This window comes from Carlito syrichta, unplaced genomic scaffold (assembly GCF_000164805.1).
Source record: "Carlito syrichta isolate Samal-C Ts95f unplaced genomic scaffold, Tarsius_syrichta-2.0.1 Scaffold305628, whole genome shotgun sequence".
Lineage (NCBI taxonomy): Eukaryota > Metazoa > Chordata > Mammalia > Primates > Tarsiidae > Carlito > Carlito syrichta.
The window spans coordinates 139,696-154,470 of record NW_007249724.1 but is presented as its reverse complement, the minus strand read 5'-3'; the positions used below and the strand labels follow the sequence as shown (position 1 = coordinate 154,470).

Sequence of the window (14,775 nt, the reverse complement as noted above, 5' to 3'; positions counted from 1 at the left end):
TGGCAATCCACTCACCTCAGCCTCCCAAAGTACGGGATTACAGGCTGAACCACCGAGCCCGGCTCAGAGTGCTGTTATTAGAGATGGAGAGAAGAGGGTGGTTTTGGAGAAAAAGTCAACAGCTGTGCTTCTTGTGCTTGCTGTAGCTTTGGCTTATTTTAGACCCTGTGCTGTGCTCTGAAGAGAATGTCCCTGGGCGTTGCTGGCTTTGTGACTGCGGGGAGAGTGGCAGGCCCAGGCCCAGTGTTTGTCTGGCCTTTGCATAGCCTGTCAGTGTGGAGGTGAGACTGTGGGCAGTTTCACTTAGCGATGTCTTTCTGGAGTGTTGACCACTTAGGTCATGTCTGGATGTTCTTATCCCAGACCCGTCTCAATCCCAAACTAAACATGTCCATCTGCTATTAATCCCATCTCCCTTGGAGGAACCCGTCCCTGCCTTTGCTGATGGGAAACTTTAGGTGCACTGTGTGGATCTCCTGTCTCTCCACTCGGGTTTGCCCAGACAGGGGTGGACATCCCGAGAGACTGTGTCCCTGAGTGGAAGAGTGGAAGAGTCCAGCCAGGCCGAGATCTGCCTTGCGTTCTCTGCCAGCTTTCACCTGCATCATCACTGTGACATGGGGAGGAGAACCCAAGTCTCTGGAACCCTACTATTGGTCGAGTGTCCTCACTGTGTATTCTCCATTTTGCACAGTGATTTTTAGTTAGTTATTATTTTTTTTTTTTGAGTTGGAGTCTCACTCTGTCGCCCAGACTGGAGTGCAGTGGCCGCTCCCGGCCACCGCAGCCTTGACTTGCTGGGCTCCGGTGATCTTCTGCCTCAGCCTTCCGAGTAGCCGGAATTACAGGCATGCGCTACCACACCTGGCTGATTTTTGATTTATTGTAGAGATGAGGTCTCGCTGCCCCAGGCGGGTCTCGAACCCGCGGGCTCAGGCAATCCACTCACCTCAGCCTCCCAAAGGTGTGGGATTACAGGCTGAGCCACCGAGCCCAGCTAGTTAGTTATTTTTAATGTAGTTTTCTCAGCCCTTTTGTTGCTTTCTCACTGTTCTGAAAGAAGAGACTAACAGTATCTCTTTCATTGCGTGTGTGCAGCACTTTCAAGTTTCTGGTGAGGTTTTAAAAACATTCACTTATGGTTTCTCACAATAGTCCTGGGAAACAGGTGTGACATCCTTGTCCTCATTGTTGCTTTTTAAAAAAAGTCTGGCACCTAGTGATATTCCTTATCCAGGCACAAGGCTTCAGAGCCCAGGGTCTGTAACTGATTGCCTAGGTTCCAATCCTGCCTGTGCTACTTAACTAGCTGTGTGACTTTGGGAAGGTTAATAAACAAGTGAGGATTCTGTAGTTCATAAATGCTGCTGGCAGCCTCTTCTATTTCCTTAGTGCTGTCAACTGAATGTTCCTTTATGTTTTAGGAATAAAACATGTGCCTGCTGTTGTGTTTGGTAATCTGAAATGACCCATTTTAGAGATGAGGAGATGAGACTGAGCGAGGTGCTGGGACTTGTTGCAGACCACAGAGGTAGGCCTGGGCTGGAGGGCAGGTGGCCCAGAGCTTCATCTTACCATGTGGTTCTCAGTGATGGCCTTTCTGGTATCTCCCAGAGAGTGGTTTGAGGCTGTCATTATGACTGCCTTGGTGAAAGGGCAGTTCTCACCCACCTGGCAGAAGTGGAACATGGGTGCCTTTTTTCCCTACATCATGTTGACTGTCCTAAAAATTCTTTGGGATCGGGCCAGCAACCATGTTTCCTATCTAAGCATTCTGAACCTGCCAGGTCCTTTATCATGCAGAATCTCACTAACTGTGAAAGAAACAGCAGCTCTGTGTTCAAGCAGACCTGGTTTTGGATCCTGGCCTGCTATTAACTTGTCAGTGCGCAGTGTACTTAAAACCCTTTGAACCGCAGTTTTTTCATTTGCTATTGGTCTTATCCTAGAGATGCTTTAGGAAGATGAGAGATAATGTGTCATGTGGGGGCATCCTGGCATAAGGTTTCAGACTCTAGACTCTGGGGCTCACTGCCTAGGTTCAAATCCTGCCTCTGCTACTTAACTAACTGTGTGACTTTGGGCAGGTTATTTAAACTCTCTGTGCCTCACCGGTTTTATTACCAGAAGTTGCACACACTTTGGCTTTATACCCTTTGCTCAGGCATGAGAACCTTTTACTTTCTTCACTCCCTAAATCCCCTTCCATACAGAGGCAAGGAGATGATCAGCTTGGAAGGACCTGGTTTTGTACATGACATTTTTGCCAACGCCTCCTGGGTTGGAGGAAGTGTTTCCTCTCATTCCCTAACAGGAAGCGACAGGGTCTGTGTGGGAAAGATTGGTGATGCTACCTGAGAGGGGGACACAAAGAAGAAGTTCAGAAACAAGCCAATATCTGAAGAGACTTCAGTTAGGGAATTATGGGTGCTTAAAACGGAAATTCTTCCTCACTTTTCAGAAAAATAACAGATGCCTAAATGTCAGTGGCAAGGAAGGGAGAAGGCAGTTGGTTGTTTTTTGAGTAAGAGCTCAGTTAAGAAAGGGCAAGTTTTTTTTTTTTTTTTTTTTTTTTTTTGAGTTGGGGTCTTACCCTCTCGCTCAGACTAGAGGGCAGTGGCATGATCACAGCTTGCCACAGCCTTGAACTCAGGAGATCCTTCTACCTCAGCCTCCTGAGTAGCTGGGATTACAGATGCGTGCCACCATGCCTGGTTAATTTTTTATTTTTGTTTTTGTAACAGATGAGGTCTTGTTAGTTGCCCAGACTGGTCTTGAACTCCTGGTTTCAAACAGTCCTCGTGCCTCAACTTCCAAAGTGCTGGGATTACAGGCCTGAGCCACCATACCTGGCCACCAAGAATAGTTTTTTATCTATCTCTTGACTTGCTTTTTTGTTTGAATTAGAAAATAGAGGCTAAAGGAAACAGCTCGTTTAGCCCTTAATTAGAGTCTTGTGTAGTGTGTGCCAATGTTTTGTTTTTAGCTGGACTGTACCTCTTTGAAGGCAGGTTCCAAGGATTCCCCAACCTTTGTGGTGCCCCCTGGGAAAGCAGTCAGCTCACGACTGACATTGTCATCTTTGTTTTCCAGAGCGAGTATATTGCTCCCTGTGACTGTCGGCGGGCCTTTGTCTCTGGCTTCGATGGCTCTGCGGGTGAGTCACCAAATTCTCTGTCCTTGCTGTACCGAGTCACCAAATTCTCTCTGTTCTTGCAGTACCTTTGTTCGCCTCCTAAAAATAACAACCAAGTTTCAGCTTGTGATATAGAACCAAAAAAAATGCAAACCAAATGTTCCTCATGGAGCCTCTGCACAGAGGTGTGGGCTCCCAGCCTTTCCTAGCTCCCCAAGGTCCTCTCAGTGACTCTTTGCTCTTCTCTATATCTTTGCTTTCAACATTTTAACAATTTTTATTGCAAAAAAATTTTTGAGTTTTTTATCGAATATTAATATACATTAAACATTATGTCAATTAAACGGATTATACTTGTGTAGCAAGCACCCCAAATAAGAAAGGGGACTTTAATATCTTCTCAGAACTTCCCACCTTAGTTTATCAGTTCCAAAGAATTCTCCAAGGGCTTGACTTTTGGTTTCTCTGCTTTTACTTTTGGCTTAAATAACAGAGGTTAATGTTGAGCTACATCAGTGTCCTTCCGTAGCTTTTCCTTGAGTTTTCGGCTGGGTTTCCCCCTTTAGGCTCCCATACCTTAAGCAAGCTAGACTGAATGGGAACTTTTTTCCCCTCGTGGTTAGCCTGCTGCTTCCTTTGGAGTAACTGCTTGTGTTGGTTGGCACATTAGGATTGGCTTTGGCGGACGCCTCTGCAAAATCCTCAAGTTCTGCCAGGCCTGTGGGAACAGAGGGCAGATAGAGGTAGGAAGCATGAACTTTCTGCTGGTGACTGTAGCAGGAACACTCAAGGGTCCACTGATCTCTCCAGGAAAGGCGAGACAGCTCCTCTGGGGTCTGGTGGAACAGAGGAAGGGCTATGATTGCTCAGCAGGACCCATCCCTACCTCTGTCTTATTGATTATGAGAACACTTTGGCCATAGGTCCACAGTTCTCTTTTCTGCCGGCCTTGACCTGTACTGCACAGTGGGGTCCTTTCTGTGCAGGAACCATTGCCAGCCTGCCTGGGTCTCTGGATGATTTCTTTCAGAACTTGACCCTCCTCTCTTTCTCTCTCTCTACCCCCCTGCTCCCCACACTGGTTCTCAGTGGTGTTGTCTTTTCTTGCCTGAGAGGTTTCCCTGGAGTTAAGGACCCATCTGCCCCACTAGGAGCTAGTGCCTCTTGCTGTTCTCACCAGCCTGCTGCCATTTTGTGCAGCTTCTGGGCAGTTGCCGGAAATTTTTCACTTTTCTCTGCTCTCCTGCTCCAGGTACAGCCATCATCACAGAAGAGCATGCAGCCATGTGGACTGATGGGCGCTACTTTCTCCAGGCTGCCAAGCAGATGGACAGCAACTGGACACTCATGAAGATGGGTAAGTAGAGGTGTGGCCAACCCAACTTAGCTGGCCCGATCTGGGCAAGGGTCCTAGTGATCCTCAGGACTCCTGCATCTAAACCCTTCTGTGTGGTCATGGAACCTTTTTGAGAATTCAAGGAAAGCCAAGAAAATGGCATGCCTATTTAAGTATGAACATACCAGTGTACATTCGGTTTTGGAGGATCCTGGTTCAGGATACTCATTTTACTGAGGGGAAACTAAGGCCATAGAGAACAGCTGATTTGCTGTAGATCACATAGCTTGCCTTGCTTTTCACTTGTGCACTGGGGCTTTTCTGCTGCTCTTTGCTGCCTCATGATTTAGAGCAAGATTAAGGCAAGGGGCCCATTGGCAAGAGAAGCCAGGAGTTTCTCCCTCTAAGGTTCTCTCTGATGATCCTGGACTGCTTCTGGCAGCTTGGCTTTGGAGAAGAGCAGTATGCAGGGCAAGAGCATAGGTCTAGAACTTTCTTGCAATGCTTTGGGCTCCTCCACTGTAAAATGGGTTAATTATAGGAAGGAACACATAAAGTGATAAGGATTAAATAAATAACATATGGAAAGCATATAGCTCAGTGTTTGTTGAATAAATGTGTTTGTAGTCTGTTTTTACATTTAATTTTGTGCTATGTGTATTTTTCTGGTCATTAAAGTAGTCTTTAGAAACACAATTTTAGTGTTTGTACAAAGGTTTCCCCCTTCTGAATTTTGAACCTGGGGAACAGAAGATAAGGAAGGAGAAAAAAGGTTACCAGCATCAAGCGAGAAAGAAAAGATGAGGCAAAATGCCTGATAGTTCTTGTTTGCTGTAGGAAGTAATTAGGAAAGGACGTTGTCACCAGACTCCCAGTGCAGGGATTAGAAGGCTTGACCATGACCCTGAGACCCAGGCAACCAGCTGGCTAAGAGGGTGTGTGTGCTCATGTATGTGTGCCATATACTCTCCACATACATACATATAGGCTGTTTGTGTTAAGGAGGGATTAGGGACATTTTTGTCCTGGCATTGGGATTATTTTATGTTTCTGTTTCTCAAAAATCTTTTCAGAATTAAAAAACACTAAAGCTACAGATTGATTGTTGTCACAGTTGATTTCTCTCTCTCTCTCTCTCACACACACATATACACATACATACACACACACACACACACACACACACAGACATTTGAGGCTGTTATAAATGGACAGACTAGCTGCCTTTATATGTTTTTGATTGCATGCCTCTGCTAATAAGGTCAGATACCCTCAACATATATGTATGTTTGTTTATATGTTATACGTGTACTTGTGTTCATCTGTATTCCAAATATCAGCAAAAATGAATTTTTTAATTTTTTAGAAAAAATAAATACAAATAGAAGTTCTAATACTTTCTTCTTGTACCCAGTATATCATTGGGTGTCCCCTGGGTACAGGCATTTCGCTTTGGGGCCACATATTCAAGCTGTTAGGTCTGTTAGCACTTTGAGGGTCAAAGTGTCAGAAGATTGAACACTATCTGCCTGTTCCTAAAGTAAGTCTGTGGTGGCAGGTGTGAGCCCTTCTCCCTTCCAGGCTCCTCCTAGTTTCCTCAGGTGAGTTTTCCCTTGGAGGGAGAACCTGGTGGGTTTGGTTGGTTAGTGAGTGATTCATCCCTGAAGCTTTGCCCAAGATCTGTCTGCTGAGAAATGACATGACTTCATCCTGTGAAAGTTATACTAGGGGTATTAAGAGAAACTGCATTAATAAGTGGCTTGTTAAGTGGTTTGAAAAAATAGGAAAGAATCAAATAGCAAAATAAAACTCAATGCCAGTGTCTAGGCAGCTTTTTAGAACTGGGATTCATGAGCTCATTTCTTTATAAACCTTTGCACTTCCCTTCTGTGGTTATGTGGTTATATCAGTAATCAGTAGAGAAAATAGGAAGGATGAGTACTGTTTAATTTTGCTCTAAATATATGTATATTTTACTTGTTTAGTCAAAATCTGTTTGGTTAAAAAAAAGTATACATTTCAAAGATACTGGCTAGATATAGGAGATATCAGCTTAAAAGAAAATTGGACTATAAAAATAATTTTAGTTCCTTTCTGAAAGCTTATTTAGTGTCATATGGCTAGTATCTTACAAACAGAAAGGGCTGTCTGAACTTGGGAGTTGGGAAGCCCAGAGGGCCATACTACAGACAGTGGGGTAGGTTCCTGTGTGTCTCTCTTATAATCTTTGGGAAGATTTCTTTTTGCTGCCAAGACTTTTGTTGAGCCCTACAGTCAGAGGTGGGTTGTAGGCAATGAGCCTTCTCTCTGTCACCCTGCCCTTGTGGCAGCGGGAGTGGGAGGGAAATGGGTGGCATGTTGTGGCCTTACCTGGTGTGTAACATGAGAGAGGCTCCTAGCTCCTAAACTCCACCAGATTACTGCACAAGTTCTCATCAGGTAACCAGTGGTGGGGAAGCGGCTGGATGCCAAAGAGATGATCTTTGCAATGCCACCATGTACTTATGTTACCGTAATCCCCAAGATGACATTTTTTACCAGGGTTTAAGTGAAAATCATGCTTTGTTTCCTTTTCTTTTTCACCCTTATCTTATGTTTTTCTTACACACCAACTTATACTTCTCCCTTCTTTTTGAAGTCCAGGATTAAGGGAGGTTTAGATTTTCTAAGTCTTGCCAATCGACTTTAAAGAAGTTGCTTCATGAAGACTCTGCTATCCTGATGCCAGTGAATTGCATTTTTCTGAGTAGGATGATGAGTGGGTCTGCTGGGATTTTTTTCTTACCATTTTTTTCTTCTGTAGGTCTAAAAGACACACCAACTCAGGAAGACTGGCTGGTGAGTGTGCTTCCTGAAGGATCCAGGGTTGGTGTGGACCCCTTGATCATTCCTACAGGTGAGTGAATTTGGCCCCTTCCTGCATGGGTAGGGAAGTGGCTTCTAGACTCCTCTCTATCCTCCTTGTTTGCTGTGGGATGTGGAGCATTTGGTGGCTCAGCATGACTCGATGTCATGATAGAGGTCAAGGTGAGGAGAAGCATTCTGGGATAGAGGCAGGGGAAAGCCATTCATGGTGAAGATATTCTTTTACAGTTCCTCATCCTGCATGGCCAGTTCTGGGCCATGGGAAGATTACCTTTTGGAAGGTACCAGGCTCTCAAGGCCCTGCCGCCTGCCTCGGCTGAAATGGACATTCACTTCATGTCTGGGCCATGTATGTGTCTCCTCAGATTACTGGAAGAAGATGGCCAAGGTTCTGAGAAGTGCTGGCCACCACCTCATTCCTGTCAAGGAGAACCTTGTCGACAAAATCTGGACAGATCGTCCAGAGCGCCCGTGCAAGCCCCTCCTCACACTGGGCCTGGATTATACAGGTCAGAGCCACAGTTGTATCCAACAGGGCCCCAGCCATTGTCCCCCCACCTCTCGCTGTTGTTTCCTCCAGTCCTTGAGTTTGCAGTGTTGGGAGGATTTTGCCTCACTGAACCAGTGGGACCTTTGAGGAAGCAGGAGCTTTATTTGTTTCTGCTGTTGCTACCTACTTGTCACTTTGTCTGGCTTTGTTTATTTTGGCAAGGCTCTTTTAGGGGGCTTTTTGGGTGCTGCTGAGAGGACTGAGTTTTTTTACAACTCAGCTACTAACTGCTACATAACATGTCTGATATTGGAAATAGAGCCTAGAGGTTTTCTAGGTTCCATTTCCTTTCTTATGTTAGCATTTGCAGGTATACCTTCCCAACTCCCCTGCTCTCCATCTTTGTCCTTCTGATTTGGAGGCTTTGGGGTGTTGGCCTGTGTGATAGTGGTGGGTGAGGAGCATGTTCTGTGAACTGTTGTGTGGATTTATGGAGCAGTGATGGGGCAGAGGGAGAGGCCTGGGAGGTGGACTGCAGGGGAGGGCCCCTTGCTGTAGAAACAGAGGTGGATGAGGGATGACTGTGGAATGTTGGCAGATTGCTTGGAGAGGTCCTGGGAAGAAAGCATGACAGCCTAGATTCTGGGCCAAGTTTTAAACAGCATTCCTGAGCTGATCTCCAGAGCAGCCCTTGCTGTGGGGCACCCCAGCTTGCCTTCCTGTGTGATACCCTCACTGAAGGGTATTGCACATTGGGGAGAATGAGTCTAGTAAGTGGCCCAGGGTCAGGTAAGTATTTTCCATTAGTGTGGTTTGAATTTTTTTTCACTGAAGCAGGTGCTCTGATCTATTGCTTATAGGAGAGAGGAGAGTAAAGTTACTGGAAAAGCTTTTGTTCAGCATATATTTGGGTGCCTACTGTGTGCAGTAGATGCTAGGTACTGGATGAGTAAGATGGATGACTGCCCTGTTCACAGGTGGTTGGTTCCTGAATTATAAATGCTGGCGTGGTTGGGTGTTTGCAGGGGTGAGTTCCTTTAGGGCCACTGTTTCATACTGGGGAGCAGCATCCCCATGGCTGGGCTGTGTCTAATCAGGCAAGTGTGATTTAGAAGTGGTAGTCACAGCGAGTCAGACCACAGGGAATTCCTAGGTCTTAGCACTGAAAAGCAAGTCTTTCAACCTAAGAAATGTCAAGTGGTGGATGCTATTCTGCTGACCTCTGGGACTGGGTGAGTTCTCTCTGCTGGGTGGTGTGTTCATGTAGCTCCCTGTGTGTCCCCTATTGCACTAGTATTTACAGTAGTATAGTTAGTTGCTGGCTTAATTGTCTCCTGTTCTAGATTGTATTGTAAGTCTCATGAAGACCTGGACTGGGTCTAGCTCAGAACTGTAACCACAGTGATCAGCATTGTGCTTGGCAAGTCTAGATGCTTCATAGGAATTTGTGGGATGAATCAATGAATGAATTCTAACTGATGAAGCAGTCAGGGCTCATGACAGGCAAGTGGTTTGGACAGAGCCACGTCTCATGTATAGGGCTTGAATCTGGGCCTCCTACCTGGGCAAGCAACATGCTCCTAGTAAGATGTAGTGCTGGTTGAGGTTGTTTGGGGGCGGCGGGGGGTGGGGGTATTTCACTTGGCTCCTGTGGCTTCCTGGAACTGGGCTGGAGTCAAAGCACATTTGTTTCTTTTAGGCATCTCCTGGAAGGACAAGGTTGCAGATCTTCGGTTGAAAATGGCTGAGAGGAATGTCGTGTGGTTTGTGGTCACTGCCCTAGATGAAATTGCATGTGAGTGCTCTGATTTCACTTTTGGATGTGTTACCTGACCTGTCCTTTGGGTCTCTGGGAATCTGTGTGTTTATGCCATTCAGCTTTCTGAGTGGCTGGGGAATGAGCAAGAGACTATGTAAACCAAATGGGTACAGGATGAAGGAAAAATAATTATGGAGGTAGGGGTGGTGTTGTCTTGCCCAGAGCAGTATTACAGCCAGGGACTTATGTTGAATCCATGGGTGATGTCCACCTCTGGCCAGTCTCTCAGGACTGTGACACCTGAGGAAGGGCATTTCCTATAAACATTTTGTGTCTGTCAGCTTCTCTATAGGTGTAGAAATGGGGTCATGGGAGATAATATTTTCTTTATACTTTTCCTATTGTTTTCCAAGATCTTCACAGTGAGAATGTTCTAGGAACATGACTACCTCAGAAAATTCAGAAACCAAAAGTTCTTTACCAAGCCCTTTGATACAATAGCAGTTTCTCAATCTTTAGACCTTAAACTGCTCTCCTGCAGTTCAGTACCTTCTTTTATCTTCTAGAACCTGAAGGAATCTGGTTCTATTTCCTATTTTCTGAGTGGATTTGACCCAGGGCACCTGGAAAGAAGCATTACTTTATCTTTTTGTGAGAAGGGAAAGAGACCTTAATATGTAATCTCTTCAACCCCCATCTTATCTCTTTAATCCCCAAAACTTTATCAAGTGTATCAGTGATTTATATCCCTAATTAACTTAATAACCTCAACATCAGAGAGAAACAATATAAAACTTCTTTTTCTCCTTGATTATACAAAAACACATTGCCATGATGGAGAAATTGGAAAATGCAGAGGAAGTAGAAAGAAGAAAAAAGTCACCTATAATTCTGTTACCCAGAGATAATCAGTGTTAATATTCTATGCACGTATCATTTTGTAACCTGATTTTTTCAATGTATCAGTATACTGTAAGCACATATAAACATAATTTTAAGTGCGTGTTACATATTCAGTTATGTAGTTAATTGAATAACATAATTTACTTAACCATTTCCCTAAGGATGACCGTTGAGTTATTTCTAGTTTTCCTACAATTTAGTATAATGCTACTACCATCAAAATCTTGTTTTATAAGTTCATGTTTTTTTTTTTTTTTTTTGAGTTGGAGTCTCACTCTGTCGCCCAGACTGGAGTGCAGTGGCCGCTTCCGGCCACCGCAGCCTCGACCTGCTGGGCTCTGGAGATCCTTCCGCCTCAGCCTTCCAAGTAGCCAGAATTACAGGCATGCGCTACCACGCCCGGCTGATTTTTTGATTTATTGTAGAGATGGGGTCTCGCTGCCCAGGCGGGTCTCGAACCCGCGGGCTCAGGCAATCCACTCACCTTAGCCTCCCACAGGCGCAGGATTACAGGCTGAGCCACCAAGCCTGGCTAAGTTCATGTCTTAGTGTCTGATAATTTTCTTCTTCCTATTTCTGGTTGGCTTTTAGGGGTAGTATTATGGGTTGGCAGCACGTGTATGGTAGGGCTTTTGACCCATCTTGTCTTTGCCTACCAGTAAAGCTGCACGGTGGTTGATTAGGTGCATCCATCTTGCCACACCCTCACCTGCCCCAGGTCCTATAATTTTAAAAGCGTTAGTATGATGGTAAAAGGTGTTACCTCATCACTTTACTTTGAGAAGCCATTCTTTTAAAACAGAAGCCATACTTTTGATGTCGAGCTGTTTTTGCACTCTTATCCTCACCAGAGCAGGCGTTTGGGAACTGGAAGCCCTGGGATCAGAGCTGTGCTCTCTGCTGGTCCCTCTAGTTTCCAAAACGTTCTGTGACCTCACCAAACCCCTTGACACTGGCTGCTGGCAGTCCCCTGCCCAGTCATCATGCTATAGCAGACCCATGGTGGGCTGCAGGCTCAGATTTCATTCATAGGCTGCAGCCCTGCTGACTCACAGCTTTTCTTTCTGCCTCTGACGGGAAGCTCCACCTCCACGGGGCTCATGAACTCTTTCAGAAGAGGCCTGTCTGGCCTCCCTTGTGGGTGAGGCTCAATTTTTCTACCCTTTGCCTCAGAAGGGAGAGAGTGCTTGTCTCCTTCCTTTTTTTTCCCGGAGTGCCAGAGTGCCAGAAGTTTGTCTGCAGCAAGGCCTGGTGTGGCAGCTCACCACTAGGCAGATCATTTCAACTCTTTGTTTCAGGTCATTTCTCATGTTTTCTGACTAATAACTCATTCCTTCCCAGTGATGTAACAGCATAAAAAGCAGTTCTGGTGCCATCATGTGGCAGATACGAACAATTGCAGCAGAGAGGTGGAACCTGGAGTAAGGTTTCCTGCCCTTCTGAGCCATGCCACTAAATCCTTCCATAGCAGTTGGACTCCAAGTCAAAGCTTTTCCTTTCCCCCTGCAGGTGACCCCTCAATATCTCAAGTCAGGCAGGTGACCGGGGCTTTGATTTCTTTTTAAGGGCTATTTAATCTCCGAGGATCAGATGTGGAGCACAATCCGGTGTTTTTCTCCTACGCAATCATAGGACTAGAGACGATCATGTGAGTGTTTGTCCCACACCTGGAACTTCCTTCCCCACCACTCCTTAAAGCCCCAACCCCCACCTTTTTCTAGTCCTGGCCTGTCACTGCCTGATCTTTCAGTGATGCACTTCTTTCTTTTTTCTTACCTTGTTTTCCCTTTATCTTCTTGTCTTTCTTAACAGTAGGTTTTTATTTATATCAGTAGTGTTTATTTATATATATTAACGCCTGAATGATTTGAAATTTCTGGAAGTATCTAGAGTACTAAGAGATTAAAAAATAAGTAAGTGGGGGCATTAGGACCAAACTGGAATGAGGTTAGTTCACAGAATTCCTGCTGCAAGGTCTTGTTCAGTCCACATGTTTGATTCCAAGTTGTTTAGCAGCCAGTGAAAAGGAGCATATAGGCTTAGTTATGCAATTCTGGGCCCACAATGCAAATAAATCGAGTCCTTTTGAAGGTCGGAAATAATATGGGAAAACCCCTGAGCTGTACTTTGTTGAATTTTATTTTTTTTAAAGCATTGCCTATGGTCTTCTTGTTTGGATGGCTTTCTGCATTCAGATAACACATTTTATGAGTGCTTGTGATGTGTTAGGTGTCTCTGTTAGGTGCTAGAATGAGCCTGGATGAGGCTGCAGGTCTGGGTAGAGTGGGGGGGGTAAACATCTCTTCTCCCTGAGGGATTCTGGCACATAAGTAGGCACTAGCTTGTCAGTGGGATGGGTACAGGTGTTGCACAACCTAGACTTGGGAATCAGAGGAGACTTTTGGGGAAAAGTAATATTGAAGTGGAGATTAAGGATAAATGTGAATTAGATAGGTGACTGGTGGGGTGAGGAGGAGGAGGGGACCATGATCCAAGTAGAGGGAACAGCATTTTCAGAGGTTCTGGGCAGGAGAGGGCACAGTGCATGTGGAGGACCCAGAGTAGTTCTGTGTGGTCGGAATGAGCCACATTGGGGCCAGGAGGTGAGCAGGCCCCCATATAAGCGGTCTTATGGGTTAAATTCAGGAGCTTGGGCTTTTGTTCTTGTTGATCAGGAAACTATTGAATGAATTTTTCAGAGGAAACTACATGTTAGACTTGTAAATTATGAAGAATATTATGACTGGGAAAAATTGGATGGATGGGGCAAAACTTGGAGGCTGTGGCACTAATCCAAGTGAGAGATGGTAGTGGCCTGAACCTGGGTGATGACTGGGCAATGCTGCAGATAAGCTGGACCAATTTGATAGAGATTTAGGTTGTAGGTCCCAAGGTCTTAATGAAGGATGGAGCAGGGGCATTAAGGAGGACACTGCCTAGGTGTCTGGCTTGGGAAATTGGGTGACTGAAGACAACATACACAGGGACAGGGATCCCAGTCTGGAGAGCAGGATCTGGGAAAGCAGTGGGGTGGAGGGAAAAGTGGCTTGGTTGTGGTTGCCAGAAGACAGAGCCTCTCAGCCTCTCACTCAGATGCCCTCCTCTTTCTGTCACCCACCTCTGGCCCCTCTGTAGGCTCTTCATTGACGGTGACCGCATAGACGCCCCCAGTGTGAAGGAGCACTTGCTTCTTGACTTGGGCCTGGAGGCTGAGTACAGAATCCAGGTGCTTCCCTACACGTCCATCCTGAGCGAACTCAAGACCCTGTGTGCCGACCTTTCCCCGAGGGAGAAGGTGTGGGTCAGTGACAAGGCCAGCTATGCTGTGAGCGAGGCCATCCCCAAGGTTGGTGGCCTCATTTGGCCCATCTAAACCCTGTCACCTCCTTCTCAGTTCTGGTATTGTGCAGCGTTGTCTTTGGAGCAGAGGCTGTTTGGGCCGATCTTCAGGCCTGGCTTTTGGACCGGAGCTATGATCTTCCTGGATGAGGCTGCAGGTCTGTAGCCATATTGGACTATGGCTGAGGGCTCTAAGCGTTCATTGAGTCCTGTGTTTTCCAGAGTGTGCCATGAGAGATGATTTTTGGTGGTACACATTAACCTAGGTTTATTTAGATGTATCTGTTTTAGCAACATTTTGTGCATACTAGAAAAGAAATATAACTAGTATGAGTCCATAATGTTCCAAAAATTATTCAAGACAAATTGAGTTTAATGAACTGAGTTGATTTAAAGATGGTCTAAAGAGAAGTACTAAATAAGGGTAGAGGAATAGGAAGTTAGGGTCAAAGCTGTGGGGGTGGTATGAAAATGCCTGGAACTTGGGAAATGCTTCTCTGCACCTCTCACCTCCCCCATCTCGTGTTGCAGGTGGGGACATTGAGGCCCAGAGAAACTTGGGGATGTGGTGACGTGGGGATTTGTCAAAGGTCAAATGATAGCAATAGCCTTGCCCTTTACTGAACCCCTGCTGAGCAGTGCAAAGCAGCTGACACTTGTTGCCTCATTTAATTAAAGCCCAGGGCTGGACTGGAATCCAGGCCACTTTAGAGGCAGGCTTTTCTATTGTCCTGCCCTGGGCCTCTGGCTGCCATGTGACTATTGGCAAGCCCAGTGATAGCTTTTCTTCTCTGGTCACCAATCAGTGGGCCATCTGGGGAAGGGCCCAGGCCTGGCCCTCTAGACCTGGCTTGCCAGTGCACCTCTGCCACTGTCACAATGTGCATGACCTCTGGCAAAGCACTCAGATCCAAATGGGGGTCACTGCTGTCTTCCCTCTTTTATGA

General features: G+C 45.8%; 1 protein-coding gene across 11 annotated transcripts in view; it reads left to right on the top strand.

Moving 5' to 3' along the window:
* XPNPEP1 (X-prolyl aminopeptidase 1) overlaps positions 1-14,775 on the top strand; it is a 59,479-nt gene that overhangs the window by 28,932 nt on the left and 15,772 nt on the right. For 8 of the 11 annotated variants that reach the window (XM_021714333.1, XM_021714330.1, XM_021714332.1 and 5 more), the window contains 7 exons: positions 3,094-3,157; positions 4,389-4,493; positions 7,276-7,368; positions 7,703-7,846; positions 9,527-9,622; positions 12,056-12,137; positions 13,625-13,835. In XM_021714333.1, coding sequence (XP_021570008.1) covers positions 3,094-3,157; positions 4,389-4,493; positions 7,276-7,368; positions 7,703-7,846; positions 9,527-9,622; positions 12,056-12,137; positions 13,625-13,835 — 795 coding nt within the window. Of the gene's footprint in view, positions 1-1,787; positions 1,882-3,093; positions 3,158-4,388; positions 4,494-7,275; positions 7,369-7,702; positions 7,847-9,526; positions 9,623-12,055; positions 12,138-13,624; positions 13,836-14,775 lie in introns of all 11 variants that reach the window. The other 3 variants (XM_021714335.1, XM_021714334.1, XM_021714336.1) reach the window with 3 other exon arrangements.